Genomic DNA, 20,327 nt, shown 5'->3' with positions numbered 1-20,327 from the left:
ACCAGGCATAGCTACCCCTCCTGGCTGAGGCAGAAACCCAAGAGGAACTGCATACAGGAGATGCAGAAGTAAGGAATTCAGGATCCTGGGGTTGGGTCCAGGGGCGGGGCAAATCAGGGGTCAGCCAAGAGTATTGGTCCTAGACCCACAAATACATCAGGATTCTCCCTCCTCCGTTAGCCTCCTAAACCCCAATGAGGTCATAGCGATGAGAAAGAATCAGATTCAAAAGAGAGGGGGAGGAAGAGGACAACGACAGAGGAAAAAAAAAAAAAAAAAAGCCCAGACAGAAAGAGGCCATCAGACAAGGTCGCTTTTTCTGGCGACACAGCAAGTGCTAGGAACGTGGTGCTGAATACCATCCACCGGCTCTGCCAGGAGACCTAGGGACTCACAGAAGCCCTTTGCACAGGCAGGAAAACAAAGGAGGGAGAGGACAGGCGGAGAGGGGATGTGAGCAGCTCCCCTTTATCGCTAGGAAACCAAGCTCGGTTCCTCCGCCAGGAAGGAGAAGGGAGCCCGAGAGGTGAGGAAGGCTCCTGGGAGCGCAGAGCAGAGACACGGCAGAACTCTGGACTGCGCCTCCGACACTGACAAGGCTCAGTTCCAGGGTCCGCTCTCCAGAGCCTGGCTCCTTAGTACCAGCTTCTGGACTCCCACCCATCGCCCGCGGTCCCTGTGTGAACGCGCAAAGGGCTGGATCAGCCCTGTCTTCTCTGGCCTGGCCACGGAAATGGTTCTCTAGTTCTGGAAATCCAGACCTTGTGGATGATGTTTTGCTGGTGAAAAAAGAAAAGTTTGAGGAGCTGGACTGTTGTAGAGGGCGGAAAAAGCTGAGGAGGACTTTGGAAGAAAGAAGGTAGATGATCAGCTTCCATCTCTGAGCTGGAAGGAATGATGACCCAAGAAGAATGTGCACCAGCGGCCAGATCATTGGGAGCCTTTTGGTGCTCTCTGTGCTGGAGATAGGGCTGGGGGTGTCCAGCGTGGCCGTGGGGGCGGTCAGCTTCAGCCTGGCTCTCCGAGAGCACACGCCGCAGCTCGGAGACTCGTCCCCGGTATGGAGCGGGGTGTGTGTACGTTGAGCCATTTCACTCTCTCTTTACCTCTTTTCGGGGATGGTCAGTGTGTGTGCCTTAGTCAGTGTCTCCTGGGGAAACAATATTATAATACTCCTCTGCCTGTTGGTTCCAGCTGACAAGCTCTGCTGATTTATATTGTCTTTTTATGTACTGGGGAAGCTTTTTTCCTCTTCACTGGGCTTAAAACCAAAATGAATGGCTTTATTTAAACTTGAGGGGAGGGTCAGTCTGAGGATTCTGCAAGACTGATCAATGTTAGTTGTTACAGGGTTACACCTGGCAAGGGCAAACTCACCTGTCGTTTATGTCTTTTACTGAAAATGTTACTTCATTTTATTGTACCAAGAGCAAGCAGGGGGTAGTTATCTGTTTATCTGTGGCAGTAAGCTCAAGGCGCACCGGGGCAACAGTGATATGACCAAATTGAAAGTGATCTGAGCCTCTAAAAGGTCTGAGGAGGGGAGAGCATCTCCCAGAAAGCACTGCTTTGAATTTGCCTTGCTACCTTTCTCATACTCACTTCTGAATATTCTGTTGTAAGTTCAAGACCACCAGTTAAACAAACAGTAGTAAGGAATGTAATGCCATCCTAATCGTAGAGTACCGCACTTTAAAGTGTACTTATCTACTCAGAAACCAGTGTCTTTTTTTTTTTTTTTTTTTTTCAGGTCAGGTCAGACCTAACAAACCTCATGTGTGGTCATGTAGGAAGAATTGCAAGGAAGCAGACCTTTTGCTGCCACCAAAATCAATAAAATAACTACCTGATAATAAAAAGGCTCTTGCTCTCTCCCTCTCCTTTTCCCTCTCCTTTTCCCTCTCCTTCTCCCTCTCCCTCTCCCTCCTCTCCCTCTCCCTCTCCCTCTCTCCCTCTCCCTCTCTCCCTCTCCCTCCCCCTCCCCCTCCCCCCTCCCCCCCCCCCTCTCTCTCTCTCTCTCTCTCTCTCCTGCCCGAGTGCTTGTGTTTGTGTGTGTGTGTGTTGACCCTCCTTCCCTTCCCCCCTCTCTCTCCTAGCTCCTTATAGCTGCCATGCCCATCTAGGTCTCTAGCTTGATTGTGTTTCCTGTGTAATTCATTAGGAGGTTATTCTGTTGTTGACAAGCTATACTGTATTTAACAATCATGATTTCATCACTAAATTACTAAGAGAAGAACCATTTAGGAATTTAAGAAAATCCATTCCAAAGTCATTCATAAAAGGTCTTCCAGTCCTGAGCACTGTAAATTGTACCTTGAATTATTATCTTTTATACTTTTTTTCAGGTATGACACATGTTTATAGATTACACAACTTAAAAGACAAAAAGGAAAAGAATAATTCTAGCATTGAATTCCCTCTAGAATCTTTTCTCTGAAATCTATAAGTTTGTATCAACCCACATTAACTATCCTGTTTTTTATTATAAAAATGTTGCTAATGTAAGTATAGTTTTGAGTTTAAAGAATAAGGGGCACATCTTAAATTCCACATCTAATGTGTGGTTATAAATATTTTGAGAATTGTAGTTATTGTTATTAATAAAATTTCTACTGGTTAACTGTCAAAATAACATACAATGCAAACACATTTTTAAGAAGAGGTGAAATGTGATCTGATAGCTCAAGAAAAAAATGCCTCATGTCTCCCCATTCATTAAACACAAGAAATTGAGTGAATTAAAGTAAACTGCCTCTAAATAATATATTAAAACCATTTTATCTTAAGATATTTTAAATAATTATGTTATCTTATTTCTTAAACATAATTAATCTTTTCCCTTCCAAACAGGATATTATATAAATGAGCTATGCATCAATGTAAAAAACTTTTTAATCAGCTCAAAAAAAAAGATCAGCCATATTGATATAATCATTACTATAAACAATGATTTCTACTTTAATTAGGTTTTTACAGTAAGCACAATTCACCAAGATTCTTGGAAGAATAGTTTTGACTAATGTAATATAGTTTTGTAAAAAATAAATAAATAAAAAGATTCAGTCAACTGAATGAATTATTTTGAAACTGAAATATTCAAATAATTACTCACTTTTTAAAGTCCAAGTCATAAGAAAAGAAAAAATATATTTGTAAAGAGATAAATTTCCAGTTGGAATGATCATGTTTTTCAAAATATAAAGTGGCTAAGCAGATTATTGAAAGGGTTTCAAATTCTTTTGTGATATATTTTTACATTACCTTTTCATTTATTCTCTGGTAAATCCATATAACCAATATTTATAGAGTGTTCAACATGTGAATGGCATTTTACTAGTCACTACAGAAACTATAAAATATAAGTCATAATACAGTCCTCAGAGAGGTATGACCCAACCAAGAAACAAAAACAGACCACTAGAGTTGGTGGAGGTAAGAGTACGACCTCAGAGAGCTTAGGGATAAAGAAGTTGGCATGGACAGTACTAATGACCTTGAAGATTTCCTGGAGTTGAAATCAATATATTACAGTGTTAATATCTTATGAGGTAAGGTCTTAAGGCAAATTAACTGGATTTAAGTCCCAGACCTACCATTAGCTAGTTGGGAGACTAACAATTTCCCACGTGTAAAAAAGAATTGAGACATGTACCAGTTAATGAATAATGAACAATCTCTTAGAAAAGTGCATTATGTATCATAAGCATGAAATAAATGTGAGCCACTAGTCCTGACACCCAAGATTGAAGAGATGGGTATGAGAATGAGAACCTCTGGGACATTGTGGATGAAGGCAATGAACTAAGATGGAATGAAATACAAAAACTCCTTTGTTTTTTAAGGTTTAAGTGTATGAACATAAAGACAGAAGAGGGATGATGGTAAGGCCATGACCTGCTGTGTGTCAAGCTTAAGCAATAGATTTTATCATGTTTCCAATAATCATCCTCTTAATTCTTACATCCCAAAGAGACTCCAAGAAGATAAACAAAGAAACTCAGTAGAAAAAAATCTTTAATTTCTCTGGCAATTTATCAATTAATGTCTGTATTTTATTAATACAAGTGAGAAATACAAAAATTAACCTGTCAGAATGTACAGAATCTAAATAAGACTGTGTTTTGATTAGTATATGAAGCTTTACTTCAAAACATTAATATCATTATTACAGCTTCCTGAATTAAATTTACAGTCAGTAGAAATAAAGGCTGCACTGTAGAGGATTATTTTTTAATGAGAGGGACTAAATCATAAGTGTTTTTATCTAAGACAAGTACATGGAAAATTTTGAAAGCTATATGATTATTTGGCCTCAAACTTGCTAATTTTTTGGTGACTGAAATTAATGTAACACTTAGGTAAAGAGCTTTGTGTATGTACCATACATGCTTACAGAGATGATTTTCAGGCACTATTTCATAATCACAAAAACAAATGTTCTATAGTCAATCCTAAAAATAAGGACAATTAGAAGAAAAAGATCATTTAATTTCAGTTCACAGGGGAAAAAGGGTATAGCTATTTTGTTCTTCCATGATACTTCATTGTAGCTAAGAAATTCATAATTAAACCAAAAAACATGAATGCATAACTACAGGGTGAGTGAATGAACCATTGAGAAAAGTCAGATATGTGAGGCAGAATCAATTTGAAATATTTATTGAATTGAGTTAGCACGTTTGTGTTTCCAAGTGACTTTGTAAATCACTAACCTCAGCCTTGACAATAGGGTGGATTCAGTAGCATGGAAGTCACTGAACCACTATGTTGTTGGTCTAGCTTCATGTTTAGAAGTCTAGAAACTCAGATGGTGGCATTCAGAATACTGTTGGAATTGTATTTGATTGACCTCAGGCTATAATTCTAACCATCTTTTCTTACATTAATTTCATGAGATTTGATTCCTTAAATTTTCTATGCCTGGTTCTCCCACACGTAAACTACAAGGCAATCTTTTTAAATTTTTAACATTTTCCTTATGCAAATCACTTAAAGTTTGAGTAAGTTTATCTCTTATTCTTCTGAAGCATACTCAGGGTTATAACTTTATCTACTTAATACCTTTGAATTTTTTCCCTAAGATAAGATGTATAGTATAATCAACACACATACCTGTTCTGTAGACTTTTAGTTCACCATTTCAACAACTCAGCCAAGTAAGTGTAAGACTGTTTACACTTTATTTTGGAGGGGAGGTGCAGGATGCAAGTGATAATTGCTTCTGTATATTATTTTTAATATGTAAATATGTCAGGATTAATGAAAAAACAAAGCAACATTTTAAACTCCTTAGTTACTTTAAATGTACACAACTTGAAACGGAATGTATCCAATTATTTTTCTAGAGTGACAAAATTCTTTATCAGGCAATGTAAATCCCTTCCCTATCCTCAGATAAAATTAAAAATGTAATCTATGTTCTTTTAAATTAATTTTAATTACATAAGTTATCATGAAAGATCCCTTTAAGATGTTAATTTAAAGAATACCAAAGTTCTTCATACATCTCATCAATCATCACTAATTAAAACCTCAAAGACATTTCTCCTTGAATAAATAACTGTTTTGGAAATAGAACCCAGTTGTGAAAGAGTTTCTCGGTATAATGATGACTATTCATGAATTATGTTAAAGCTGAAGCAGAGACTCGTATGTGAATCACATTTTCAAATATGACTAAGTATTTACTGATATTAGGAAAGATGAAAGTTAAATTATTAAATTTCTAGTGGATGTATTATTCAAGGAACCACATCATTCATCAAAAGAAACATAAGCATGTGTTGTAGTGACAATTTTGGAATTTTGGTTTCTTAAAAAATACAAAAATATTATAAAAGTATGTTTTTGTTTTAACCCCAGGTGTGGGAAATAGGGCTGTTTCAGATTGTCCACAGCAGCTGACTATGATTTGCTTCATGCTCTAGTAGGGATGTGATTTGTCCAGCTGCAGATAGTTTCTGCAACTGTGTGATATTTGGAGTTCTGGGAAATTTTCAGAGGGTAAATAAATACTAGAGCCCCATGAGACATGGTAGTTGTTGGTTGGTTGTTAGTTGCCATTGGTTGTTGTTGATCTTGGTTTGTTAAGTAGTCATGGGCAAAGAAGAAACAAGAAGAAATTAAATATCCTGACAGCAATGATCAAACTTTCCCCAAGGATCTCAGTGCCTCTAATCAGCAGGAAGTAGTCTAAGGATAATATTGCCCTCTTTGCCCTTCATCCTTTTTTCTCTACTATCTGGTGTTTGGGGGTTGAAAGGATGGAAAAGGGATGAAGAAGGGTGGGGAAAAAAGGAACCCACAAAGTTGCCAAAGTTCAGTTACAATGTGTCACTTCTAATACTAACTGATAATGGGAAGATGGAATGAAATGGTGTTTAGCCATTATCTTATGGGATGTTCTTAAATCTAAATACTTTTCATGAGTAGTGGTGTCTGTTAAAGAGTTTCCATTCATGACTGATTCAAGGGTGTAATATGCCTTAAAGTCTTTGTTTAAAAACATTAGGTAATGAAATATTTATTGCTAATTTGCTTGATATAAACATGGTGTAAATATAATCACATCTATTAATATGCATGCTTTTGACTAAAATAGTTTAGTTGATTTTTATAGGGACTTAGTTATGTCAGTCTATCCAATATGCACTTCAACTAAAACCAGGAAATAAAAATTTTGCATTATCTTTATAAGAAAATTCTATTCAGAGATAGGAAGCATGCCCCAACCATCCAATCATAAATGTTTGTCTTCCTCCTCCATAGGAGCTATCATGTATTTTTGGTGTGTATACATACATACACACATACAACATACATAAACACAACCAAAGGAGGATATTATATCATAAATGTCTTTTCAATTGTGAAGTTTACACACACATACAGAGAGAGAGAGAGAGAGAGAGAGAGAGAGAGAGAGAGAGAGAGAGAGAGAGAACTAGAAATGTTTCAGATTTTGTATTATGTCATATTTTGGAATAGTTGTGTATATATTGTGAGTTATTTGGAGCATGAGACTCTATTTTTAAATGAAAGTCATTTATGCTTCATATATATGTACATAAACTGCAGACAATTTTACACAATATTTTGGTGAATCTGCCTTTTGGCTCTGAGGCATTTCATGTCAGCTCTGTCATTTTCTACTTATAGTGTCATATTAGCACTCCAATAATTTTATATTTAGAGAAGTTCAGATTTCAGAGTTAAAAGCAGGGAGCTTGTAATACAGCTTAGCATTAGAGTGCACTTCCTGTGTGTAGATACATATCACAGAGAGAGAAAGAGACAGAGACAGAGAGAGCACATATATACAGATAGTGTGTCTATACCAAGATAACTATATCTAAAGTTGATTAAAGTATTTGTTTAATTTCTTGGGTTACTTAATGAAATCATCTGATATTTTAGCATTCGATGATGACAATCCTCAAATAAGTAGAAGACTATAAGTAGAGCACCCTAATAAATATGTTTTTATAAAAGATGATAGGAAATGAGCTAGGTGGCTACTTTCCTTTTCAAGAATAAAAACCATCTATTCCTTCTCATGAGTGCAGATCTATTCAGTGTACACTTCATTCAAACTCAGTGATAGACTGGATTGAGACATCTAATGTAATGATAATACTATATAAGCTGTGTTTCCTCTCTAAGACTTATTTACACAGAGAGGGAAATCCTGGTCTTTATCATTTTTGGAGATGTGATGCTAAGAAAACAATGCTTATCAAATCTTTATCTAGAACCTTGTACAGAGCCGGTGCCAATACATGCCAGTTGCTACAATCACTCTGTTGCCCTTGTACATAGAAATAATTGGGGTCTTTAAGTTCAAAAGCAGTGCCTTGGCTCACAACATGTCCCCAACATCCTTAGTCAATCATAATTTGACTATTCTTTGTGGTTTTTGTGTGATGTTGGGTTTTTATTTAATTGGGATATTTACATTAGCAACTATAAGAATATGCCAAAATACCTGTAAGAAAACAATTATGTAAGTATTCAGCCTGAAGGCAAGTGAGAAAAATAGTCTTGAAATAGTATGTGTCTTTCTTTGTTTTTCTCTTTGAATAAACGAAAGTAGTCAAAACTAGCATAAATATATTCAGTAATCAAATATATTAAGCAATTATGTAAACTAAGCATGCCAAACAGTAGGGATATGGTGAGCACTATTTGTATTATACAACAAAATCCTCAGGAAACATTTTAAAAGACTTAAACACTTCTCAGAAAAGCAAAACAAAACCACATTTTAATGTCTTTCTCTATTAAAGACACTTCATATTCTAGAAATTTGTATGGTTTTACTTAAGTCTCTGAACAGTTCTCAACATAATTTATTATACCTTGTTTCACTCACAGGTGTGTTGTTTGTCTGTCAAGACCTTTACAAGGACCACTGCAACCTTCATCAATGCTATGACTTTTTAAATCAGTATTAAGACTATTGGGAAGCAACCATAATCTATTAGTTTATAGTCTATTATTAAATATTGAACAAAACAGTGTGATCAAAGTACAAAGAAGTATTAATAGTCAACTACATTACATTGAAAGACAGAGTGATGTGTTCTTTTTGCTTTGTAGAAATATAGTGACATGGTTTATTCTTAGGAATTACTCATATTGAGATATTACCATAGACACTTATGCATAGCATTTATGCATCATAGCATTTATGATTATAACTATTATTTTATAAAGTTTAGACAGTAAAAGAGCCCACCTAGAGCCTACTTTTGTTATTAATCAGCTAAGTCAATACTAAAGCCCATCAGTTTTATTTCAAAGTGTATACTTTTTCTATGACATTGTGGGAAATTTTGGAAATTTCTATGGAAAAATCATTCATTGAGGTTTGTCCTCATTATTTGTACTTCACCACTGAATATATATATATATATATATATATATATATATATATATATATATATAAAATCTCAAATAGGATGGCACAATGTCAGGTCTCAATTTATCTATTTTCCCAAAGATACTGGTATAACCAATCAATCAACAAGCATAGCACATGTTAACAGAATATATAAACTTATGATCTTCTACATAAATTTTCTCTACCTTTAAAGGTTAAGCCTTAGCTTTAAAAACAACAAAAAAGCCGGGCGGTGGTGGCGCACGCCTTTAATCCCAGCACTCGGGAGGCAGAGGCAGGCGGATTTCTGAGTTCAAGGCCAGCCTGGTCTACAGCGTGAGTTGCAGGACAGCCAGGACTACACAGAGAAACCCTGTCTCGAAAAACCAAAAAAAAAAAAAAAAAAAAAAAAAAAAAAAAAAAAAAAAAAAAAAAAAACCCAACAAAAAAAAAACTATTCATGCAACATGATTGTTAAATATGATAAGAAGTCATAAAAATGAAAGTAGAAAATTTAAACACTACTCAAAATAAGAAATACAGAAGATGAGCCTAAGATAACTTCTTCATGAAGCTTTATCTGGGCTCAAAAATCAGATGAGCTTCCAGTAGCTGCAGAAAAGAGAATTGAGTACAAGCCAAGCTAAGACACATGTAAAGTCAAGGAGGGTATGAATAATGATAAAAAAGTGTTTGGGGGCCTTATTAAGACAGATGTGTGTATATGTAGAAATTTGTAAGTAATACTCTACCTAGGTATCTTAGCTACTGTTCTATTGTTGTGAACACACACCATGACCAAGGCAATTAACAAAAAGAGAACATTTAATCAGGGGGTTGATTACAGTTTCAAAATGTGAGTCCATAATCATCAAAGTAAAGAGTGTGACAGTATCCAGTCAGGCATGACAGGAACAATTGCTGAGAGCTCACATTTGATCCAAAACAAGAGACAATGGCAATGTTGTGGGCTTTTGACACCTCCAAGCCCACCCCCAAGGACATACCTCCTAATTCATCTCCACAGTTTCCACCAACTGTGAACCAAGCATTCAAACATAGAAGCCTATAGGGGTCATTCTCATTCAAGCTTTCACACTAGGTTAAATGAAACAGCTTTGAAAGAGTCCTATAAACATGGCAAGACCAGTCTGTACTCTAATTCTGAGCTATGCTTGGAGAGCTGTGCTAAGATAGAACTAGATGGGAATGAGGCTATGACAGTAGACCCAAAAATTATTGTTCAACTTCAATACAGTCACAGCCACTGACCTCAAGATCCATCGTGGTCCATCATGGATCATAAGAAAACCTTGAAGTCATAAGAATTAAGGAACTATGAATGTATGCCACAAATCTAACCATATCTATGACTGCCCTTCCTGTGAATGGTGGATTTATAAATTCATAAATTTCTTGTATTCAGTTATTCTCAGAGCTTTCTGGTATGAAAGATAAGAACTTGTATATTTTATTAGAGTTATCAACATATAAAAAAGAAAGGATTACATATCCAGGGGACCCCTACTTGCTCAAAGGAGAAGAGGAAGGGGATGGGGGAAAGATGTGGTAGAGGGAGGCCAGGAGGCAGGCATTGAGTGAGGTGTAAAGTGAATAAGTAAAAAATAAATACATTAAACTAAAAAAAAACTTACTTCCTAACCTATGAAAAAAGAAAGAAGGAAAGAAAGAAAGAAGAAAGGAAAGAAGGAAGGAAGGGAGGGAGGGAGGAAGGAAGGAAGGAAAGAAGGAAAAAAGGAAGGAAGGATTACAGTTACAGGTTGCAGAGCTTGGGGAGTTATTAAATTCTGGTTTCAAATTATGATGTTAGCATTTTTTATTTTCTAAATGTAAAGAAGTTACATTATCTCATTTAAAAATTACTAACTCATCTACAAAATAGCAAACCTACTTATATTAATCTTCTCTTAAAATTAAATTGATATTCATATAAAACTATTCAATTTACTTATTAAGTATTCAACAATCATCTGGCCCACTAGAATGGCTGCTTGCTCTTACCTTTTGTCCACAAAAATCTATATTCTGCATTTTATTTTTGTACTTTATAGATATTTCTAGAGATAATTTTATAATAACCCTATTTACAGTATTGAGGATAGACTCTAAATTTTCTAACATTTAGGTTGTAATTCCCATTTTAGAAAGTGTGTTGTTACCTTGATGGCCGATTTGGGACAGCAGTAATTGTTGTGATTTAATATGCATGTTTCAGGATATAAGAATAATTATTTTAAGTAAATATTGAGATAAAGAAGTATACTTTTTGTTTGATCTACCAAATAGAGATATATGTTTGATTTTTCTCATTATTTTACTTTGGCTGTTAGAAATATTAGATCTTTTCTCTACTTGTCTCTCACTAATCATTTTCCTACATGGCTTTTTCTGGTGAATTAAAAAATGATAGCATTAATATTAAGATAATTGGCAGTTTATATGTATAATATTGTACATTGTCTACGAATTGCTACTTTTATTCTACTATTTATCCCCCCAAACCAAATTCTTCACATACAGGATGGCAATGGGGTCATCAAAGATATTTAGAATTCAGTGATTTAAGACCAGATAATTAAATGACTAATGAGAGGAAATAAAAGTCTAAATTATATAAGAAAGAAATATGTGTGGGTGTAGTATGCACACATTGGCATAGGACAAGTGACAGATAAGTAAATCTTTGAAAGAGATGACAATTGTCTCTTATATGGAATACATGCTACATTTTGGTTGCTCATTTCCCTGATGGGATAAGTTCACAATGTGACCCTCTTTGCAGCTGCACTCTATTTCCATAACTGGCTAGCTTCCAAAAACTGCCATACATGCTGGATGGTCATCCATCTGTTGTGTTGGCTATCCATAGAGAGCATAATTTCCACCCCCTACTTCCCTCAGGTCACTGTCTGTTTTCAACTCCAACAGAACAAGTCACAAATCAGACTCCAAACCAGCATGTACCAAAGAAAATAATTATTTTCTTTTCCCATAAATAAGTCCACCATGTACAGTTTAAAATATTTTAGAGTTCCCCACATAACAAATTGCAAGCCTTGTGTTTGACTGTCTTTCTAAAATATTTTAGTATCTAAATTAAGTTACTGATTTCTGGCAAAGTCTTCTTAAACATTAAATATAAACAAAAATCAAAATAATATGCATTAATACTTGAGTTACTTATAAATATGCTTCTTAAATTGCTGTTATGATTTAGATAATATGGAAGTTATATATAATGCATAAAAAGTTTAATCTGACTTAATAAATTGAATGTTACAGATAACAACATTTATATCTAATAACCAGTATTGATCATATGCCCTCTCACTTTCCCCATAAGTCATCATTATCTTAAATGTTCACATTATTTAATTTTTAAAATAATATACCTTTGGTATTTGGCTAAAAGGATAAAAATTCAGTATCATAAGAACTTTTCTGATTTTGTGCCTACTATATATGAATCAGGATTTATTTTCAAACATTAATGTGAAAGTTACTGCAAGCTTTATTTGAATAATTGACATGTAAATATATTACAAATTCAAAGTTCTTCTCATAAAAAATTCATATTTAGTTATAATTTCCCTAGCCATTTTTGGAACAGCAACAGCCCTGAAAACAAAATGCCTTGTTTACTTAACATGCTCAAAATATTCAATAGATTGTTTTTTAAAAAGAAGAATGAAATTAGAACAAAACAAAATTGGAACAGAATGGGATGCAGAATATGTTAAAAACAAAAATATCATATTATATGAATATAAGAAATGTTACATTACATGAATACTGAGATAGAAATGAAGAAATGTCATTCAGCGAATCAGGAATCATTTTTACTCTGCACCAAAAGATGCAGCGTAATAGGAATTTTCCATGATGGTTTTAAATGTGGCTTTATTCAGAGGTTTTGGTTCTTTCATTCATTTGCTACACCATCTCTGAAAAGCATTTTATAAATTATCTGCTGTACATCCTCATTTAACACCTCTCTCTCTCTCTCTCTCTCTCTCTCTCTCTCTCTCTCTCTCTCTCTCTCTCTCTCTCACCATATTTGTTGTTCTTTCTGTATTTCTACATTTCTACGTTTGCTTGGGTAGCTGTTGTTTCACCCAGTCAGCTAAACCAAACTGTGGCCTGATGCTCACAGAGGACAGCTTGTGTCTGTCACACGTCATCATCTTAGTATTTCCGGGGTTTTTTAGCACAATTAATATATTTATGAAAATCTTTGCTCTATTAATAAAGACATATATTGACTCTTTTTCCAGTTCTACAGGTTGTAAAATTTTTGGAGTGGAAGTAATATGCTATACTGAGCTGTCAGTGCATTGCTCTGTGGTGGAAAATAAGAAATTAGTTTAAGCTTTGGGGGAAAAGAACACTGCATAATTAGCAAGGTTTTTCCATGGACTAAGAAAAGTAGGGAATATAAATAGGAAAGCAGAAAAGTGGCTCCTCTAAAAGATGAACACTGACAAATATGCAGAAAAGTTGGGAATGTATAAAATAAAGGACATTTTGGAGATCAGTGGATTCAGTAATGACAGTGGACTCTGAGGGAGCTTACCACAGGGCTGGGTCCACTAACATGGGCTCGCAGGGATGAAGCGAGTCATACTGCAGCAAATAACAATAATGCTTGATGACCTGAGCTCTGTGACCTAGGCTGAACAGAGGTGAGAGAGGAGCAAAGAACAACAATGGGGATTTGGTCGAAAAACTGTGTGGAAAGCCAGAGGGGTGAGTCCTGTGTCCATTCCTATGAGCTAGCTATTCACCGTCTTCAGGTTTCTCCCCTGTCAGATTTGATCAGTAATAAGTTCAGAGCTAACACATTTTGTGCTCTGAGTTAGATCTACACTTAATATGACAAGAATAGTAGTATCTGATCTTCTGAAGCTTAAATTAAAAACTAATGTAGATAATGAATGGTGCATAAATTTAAGTGAGATTTTGTGCCTTTAAACAATTTTTTTTGCCTTGAACAGCAAAAGATACAGATTTAGGATAATCTAAAAAACCCTTATTATCAGCAAGGAAATAAAGAAACACATCTGTAAAGAAAGTATTTTTTGAAGAATAATACAAAAGTGTTTCTATAACAAGAAGAGATAATACTGTGTCATGATGGAAATCAATGTGGGTGAATGTCTTAAGGTGAACTACATTTTCTGTACTTCAGAAATAATGGTCAGAGAAGAGAAAAAGAGCAAGAAGTGAATCAGAGGCATAAAACTAAAACTCACTTAAAACTATATATGTACATCATGCCAATATAATTTCAATGAATGGCCTGTTTGTTGTTGTTTTTTATTTATTTTGTTTTTAAATAGGGTCTTTTTATATAATCAGGCCAGCCTCAAACTCATTATTCTCCTGCATCATCCTTTGTAGTTCAGGAATTATAAGGATTGCTGTGATGAAACAGCATGAGAAAAAAGTAACTTGGAAAGAAAAGATCTATTACTCTTACATATCCCAAGTCACAGTCCATTTAGATAAATCAAGGCAGGAAATCAAACTGAGCTGAAGCCTAGAGGCAGAGCTGATGCACAGGCCATGGAGGATTGGTTGCTTACAGGCTTGGTCCTTTTAATTGTAGATCTGCATAAAACGGATTGTTTATAATAATTGGACACAGTCAATACTAGGCTATACAGAAAATCTCCTACATCCATGATGTTTGTCTAAAACTCTTCAATTTTGCCTCCAGCAAATTTTTATACGGGGGCAAAAATTACACAATTCTTTTCTAAAATATCACAGGAATTTTCTATAGCCCAACTAATATTATTCCTCTCTGAATGAAATCTCTTTAGCTGAATCTTCACAGTCTACATTATTTTACCATGACCCTTTAAGTTCCCACTTTAAAGCTTTTAACCACTTTTCTAGTCCAAAGTCCCAAAGTCTTCCATATTTATCCAACAAACAGCATGGTCAGGTCATCGCAGTAATAATCTAGTCCCAGGTACTAACTTCTTAGTTACTGTTATTGTTTTATTTTCCTTATGGAAAATAGCTATAACTAAGTCACACATTATAACCTGGTTAGAGACCTAAAATAATTTATTCTAAATAAATCATAATATATTTTTCTATGTCCATCATTTTGTAGATAAATAACCTGACGCTCAAAAAATTGGCTGAACCAACTAGCTATTGACCTAAGGAAGAAGTCCAAATCATGCAACTCTTAGTCTCACACTACTTTCACAGTTGTCTCAATATAGAGTTATCCTTAAATAGCTCTCAGTCACAGAGAGATGCTGGCTCCTGCCCAAAACCAAATGGGAATAATCCCAAATTGCTGGCACAGCTAAAGTATGATGTAATATAATACGCATTTCAACAGATTTCAGGGGCTTCCAGCTCTCTCGAAGTCTAGAAGCTCTACAGAGACTACTATCTACAGAAATTTTGGCATGCCCTCAAGGGTGTCATTCTAAACCAAGTAGAAAACAGAAGCTAATTTTTAGTGGTTAACTACTATTTTAAAATCCACTAGAACTATTGATAAATTTAGCTAGTAAGTTAACTGCTTTTAGAAAAGCTTTAGAAACAAATTCCAGAGATTATTTCTCAAGCTAAGAACTTTCAAAGACATTGCAGTAGGGATGTCAAAGTTCTACTGAGATTAATAATTTTACTGTATACTCTCTTTTGAATTCAAATATGAAAAAATAAAAATTAGCAAGTTCACTATATGATTTGCACTAGGTGATTAGGAAATTATGTTATGCCTTCACTAATACAGTCTTAAAAATTAAAAATATATTTTAGAAGGTACATTCTTTTTACTTTTAGAAGGTAAATTCACATTAAAATATAGGCACTTTTCTATCCATTTATTTTTTTATCATGGTTGATAATAATGTACTTTTTAATGACAGAGAGACTTCATTTTCTACTGTAGAGGTAAAACATTAAATATCATTATGAGAAGAAAACATTATTCGTCTCCTTTTATGCCAATTTTATTATAATTAAAAGTTTTTCTCAAAATAACAGCTATTTTGGAGAAAGGGATATAATATTACTGATTTTGCTCCTGGGTATCAGTAACCATCTTAGATTGATAGATTTCTACAACAGTCTTTGAAGCACAAAGACATTTTTGGTTGATAAAATTTCAATAAAGATGATTTAGAGAGATGGATCAGTGGGTAAAGTGCTTCCTGAACAAGCATGAGGACTTGATTTCAGACCCCTCAACACCCACATAAAAGAGGAGCATGACTGTGTCAGTCTGAATTCTGGTTCTGCAGAGAAAGAGACAGGTAGTTTTTGGAGGTGGCTGACATCAGTCTAGTGTAATTGACAAACTTCAGGTTCAGGGAGAGATCCTGTCTCAAAAACAATAAGATAAAGAACAATAAATAAAGACAACACCAACCTCTAACTTCTATGTGCACAGATATTATATATGAACACATACATACATACATACATACATACATACATACATACACACATACACACATACATGAGACAGAGAGAAATAAAGGAGGAGAGAAAGAGATCTTTCTACAAGAGAAGATATTATACAGCTGGTCATTAAGAAATTTAACAGGTAAATAGCAAACTGCTTCTCTCTCTCTCTCTCTCTCTCTCTCTCTCTCTCTCTCTCTCCTAAAATTAGTGAATTTAGGGATATACTGCTGGAATGATAAGGCATTTGGAAGGAAGCTTACTCATTTTATCCTGAATTTTGGCCATTACTATAAGTAGATGACATAGAGATTCTTGAATATAGTAGCCACTTGCCCCATGTGACCATTAAGCTCTTTAAATGTGGATAACCTGAATTGAGGTGTGCTGAAAGTGTATTGTACACATTAAGTTCCAAAAATTGAGTTTGAAAAGTGATAAAAAAAAATAATTTCTTGTTATATGAACAAACCATTATACATTATATATTAGGACAAAGACAATCTACTATTAAAACTAAATTCACCTTTATCTTAAGCTGGTTGCCAGAAAATGTATGTTAGGGCTTACATTAAATTTCTATTACACATAGCTCTTATAGATACTGTTTTTACCAAAATTAGAATGTAGCTTGTCAAATCTCTTCCCACTTTATTTAAGAGATGAACAATAAGTAATCAATTTGATTTAAAAGTGACTTTAAGACATTTTGGTATCTAGCAAAGGAGACTGAACAAGACCAGAGGCAGCTGAATGTTACAGCATATTTTACCAAATGGACACCTACATGTCTTCCTCTCCTGACACAGTCCTTTCTACATTTCATAGTTTGAGGAAATTATGGTAAAATTAGTCTTTGTGTGACATTTTTATCAGAGTGATTTCAAGTAGCATCTGTGAAGTGCCAAAGTGATAAGGGGAGGCTCCTGCTCACTCCTACTAACCAGAAATATGTTCACATTCTCATCTTTTAAGAATCACTGAAATTCTTGTGTGTGTGTGTGTGTGTGTGTGTGTGTGTGTGTGTGTGACATCTTAAATTAGTGCTTAAAATGATATCTAGTTAAAGTGAATTCCAAATACCAACTGAGTGTTTAAGGAATTTTTCAAAAAGAGGAAGAAAATAGACATTTATAGACTTCTCACATGAGTTCACCTTTTAACCCATAACATGTGATATTAATACTAGTCTCCTCATTTTTATAAAGTTAATAGAAACTGTAACTTAAGTATATACATCACATGCTTAGTGTCAAAAAGCTTTGGCTTATATCATGGTAGTGGATAAATATCTGTTAAAATAAATGGGAAAAAATAAAGCCATGTAGTTTAGTGGTAAGAGACTGTCAAGACTGTAAGAAGCTCACATTTTCAGTTAACCCACACTCCTTTTTCCAAAGATGACACTCAGAAAATTCCATTGACTTTCCTAGTGTAAATATGTACATAAGAAAAACTAAGCAAGTGCAGGGGTTTTTGTCTCCATTGTAGAATTGTTTCCCCATAGTGTGTGATTTAAAAACGTTCAATACCTATTTTATGGTAAATTTTCACATTACTTGTACAAAATTACTGTCTGTGTTTTAATTGAGTTGGAAAGTGCAATTTTTACCACATAATTTCTTCCATTTTAAAACTCAGATCATTTATCACCCCCTGTCTTTTCATTCCTGTTTGTTCTTTTAATTTAACTGGTGTTATAAAAGTAGCTATTCATAAAAACAAAACTTTAACACATGAAGTATTGTGGCCCTCTCCACTCCACGCTTGGCGGCCACTGTTTCCCAGCCCAAGCTGCCGCTCCAGTCTGCGGGTCAGGGTCTAGCGAGAAAGAGGGGGGGGGGAGGATAAAGGGGAAGAGACGCGAAGAATGGAGACAAGACAGAGGTTCTGATCAAGTCTCTTTTATTGAAGGGAAAAATCTGGGGCATTTATACGCTTTTGCCGCGTGCCTTGTAGGCTCGTGGATACCACATGCCTTGCAGGTGTTGATATGATGTAACCCTTACAGGCGTGGATACCACATGCACCTTATAGGCATGTATGGCATGGATAGCACGTGGACAGCATGCCTTGCAGGCGTGGCTACCAAATGTGCCTTACAGGAATGTATGGCGTGAATAGCACGTGGATAGCACATGAACCGCATGCCTTGCAGCTGGGGGCAGTAAACAACAAAACAAAATATGTGGGATATCAGAGTGTGCTTCAGTTGTTGATATCCCACATATTTTGTAGGCACACTTGAAACACAAGTCTCATGTCAGGGTATATGGCTCAAGATGGCTGCAAAGCTGATAGCCACTTTCTGCTAAAAGTCGGCTCCCAACAATGAAGGAAACTGAAATTTCCCCAGAAAATAATCTTGACAACTGCAAGAGTACTTTGCTGAAATTTGAAGATAGGTAGGTAGCACATTAGGTTCTATCGTGGTGCAAAAATACATGCAAGAAACTGTAAGTATTTGGCACTGGAGCTTATCTAAGTGATTGATGCCTACTCTTTTATTTAATATTTTAAATAATGATATGAGTTATATACTCATGAATCTATTTAAGGAGGAAATAGTGAGGAAATAATTTAAGTAGCTTTCTAAAAGCTAAAAATCCATGCTTTAAACCTCCTAATCCAACCACAGAGAAGTCACTTTAACAACTATATTAGACTACCTCCTAGTAAACACAAATAAATAGTTTAGTGCTGAATGGTGTGCAAATATGGGAATACCTGAAAGAATGCAAAAGGGGAAGGGTGCAAGAAAGGTGAGAAAGTATGCCATGTCAAGTTGGTAGAAACATGGCCCATGAAAACCTGAGAACAGTAATAGAGTAGTCTTTCCCTAAGCAATGATAACTGTGACCCTATATAATGATATTAGAATTATATTTGTGTTACGAAGAAATGACCATTAAAATATTTTAAAGTTTCTCAGAATAAAATCCACACGGTTAATCTATTCTATAATCATGCAAATAAGTGTAAAGAATTAGAACTAAAGAGGTTATTCATGCCTTTAATACTAAAATTAATGATCAGAATGGAGGAAACACCACTCAAAATGGCAGTAAAAATTGCTCCTGTGAGAAACCTCAAGAAAGCAGAGTCCAGCTTCAAGCTGTGGAAAATGCTGACGAAAGGATGTGGAGATAGAGGCTCACACTCTGCCTGGATTACAGAGATTGGTGAGTGTTCTGAATCATGATCACCAAACTGAAAATCCTATTGATATACCTTTTCATGAAATATCCACCCTTGTATTATGTACCAAATGTTGTGCTAGAGAGTCAGAAAAAAATGTCCCACCATAATGCAAAGCCTTTACCTTTTCCAGTGTTTATATTATGGAAGTAAATTAATATTATCTGTTTAGTTACAATGCAATAAGAAAAGTGAAGATAGCATGACTCACTTAAGAAAGTTGATGAAGACTTCAATATTGAAACAGCAAACTGAGCATGAATGAGCTTCATCCAAATAGAGAATAAGGAGATTTCAAGAAAATGAAGCATCATATGTCAGGTTCTCGTAGAAGGAAGAATTTGTAAGTTTGAAAGCTCCAGTAAAAGTCAGTAAAGGTTAAAGCTTTTAAAAAGGTAGCTCATTCTTTAGATTGTGGGCCATTTAAAGGTTTGGGATAGCTTTGAAATATTTTTAACATGAAGGTAAAAATTTCAAACATCAATGGATTTGATAAATCAAGAAAAGACTAACTTGAAACCTTTGTTGTAGTGCTGATGAGAGATGCCTGGGAATCACATTGAAGCAATGGAGTGGATACTTAAACAAAAGTTTTGGAAATGTCCTGGAAGTCATAGGAACTATGTCATGTGTTTCACTAAATATAGCATATGGGAATATGAAGGAGGCATTGATAAGTACTTCTACATATTGGAATGAGAAAAGAATGTGCTATTTCACTGTGCTATTTCCAGAAGTGAAAAAGGTTTCCAGTAGTAAGATAACAGCAGTTGGGACACCCAGAGAATAA

General features: G+C 35.0%; 1 protein-coding gene across 4 annotated transcripts in view; it reads left to right on the top strand.

Annotated features, from left to right (window-relative positions):
- Positions 1-212: 212 nt before the first annotated feature.
- The window catches only part of Tmem196 (transmembrane protein 196), a 72,353-nt gene continuing 52,238 nt past the window's right edge, over positions 213-20,327 (top strand). For 2 of the 4 annotated variants that reach the window (XM_076920907.1, XM_076920906.1), the window contains exon 1: positions 285-1,076. In XM_076920907.1, the coding sequence (XP_076777022.1) occupies positions 912-1,076 (165 nt within the window). In that variant the 5' untranslated portion in view covers positions 285-911. Of the gene's footprint in view, positions 1,077-20,327 lie in introns of all 4 variants that reach the window. The other 2 variants (XM_076920908.1, XM_076920909.1) reach the window with 2 other exon arrangements.

The sequence above is a fragment of the Arvicanthis niloticus genome, chromosome 23 (genome assembly GCF_011762505.2).
Source record: "Arvicanthis niloticus isolate mArvNil1 chromosome 23, mArvNil1.pat.X, whole genome shotgun sequence".
In the NCBI taxonomy this organism is placed as follows: Eukaryota; Metazoa; Chordata; class Mammalia; order Rodentia; family Muridae; genus Arvicanthis; species Arvicanthis niloticus.
Note: the sequence above shows the minus strand (reverse complement) of the source record. Positions and strands in the feature narration are given on the sequence as shown.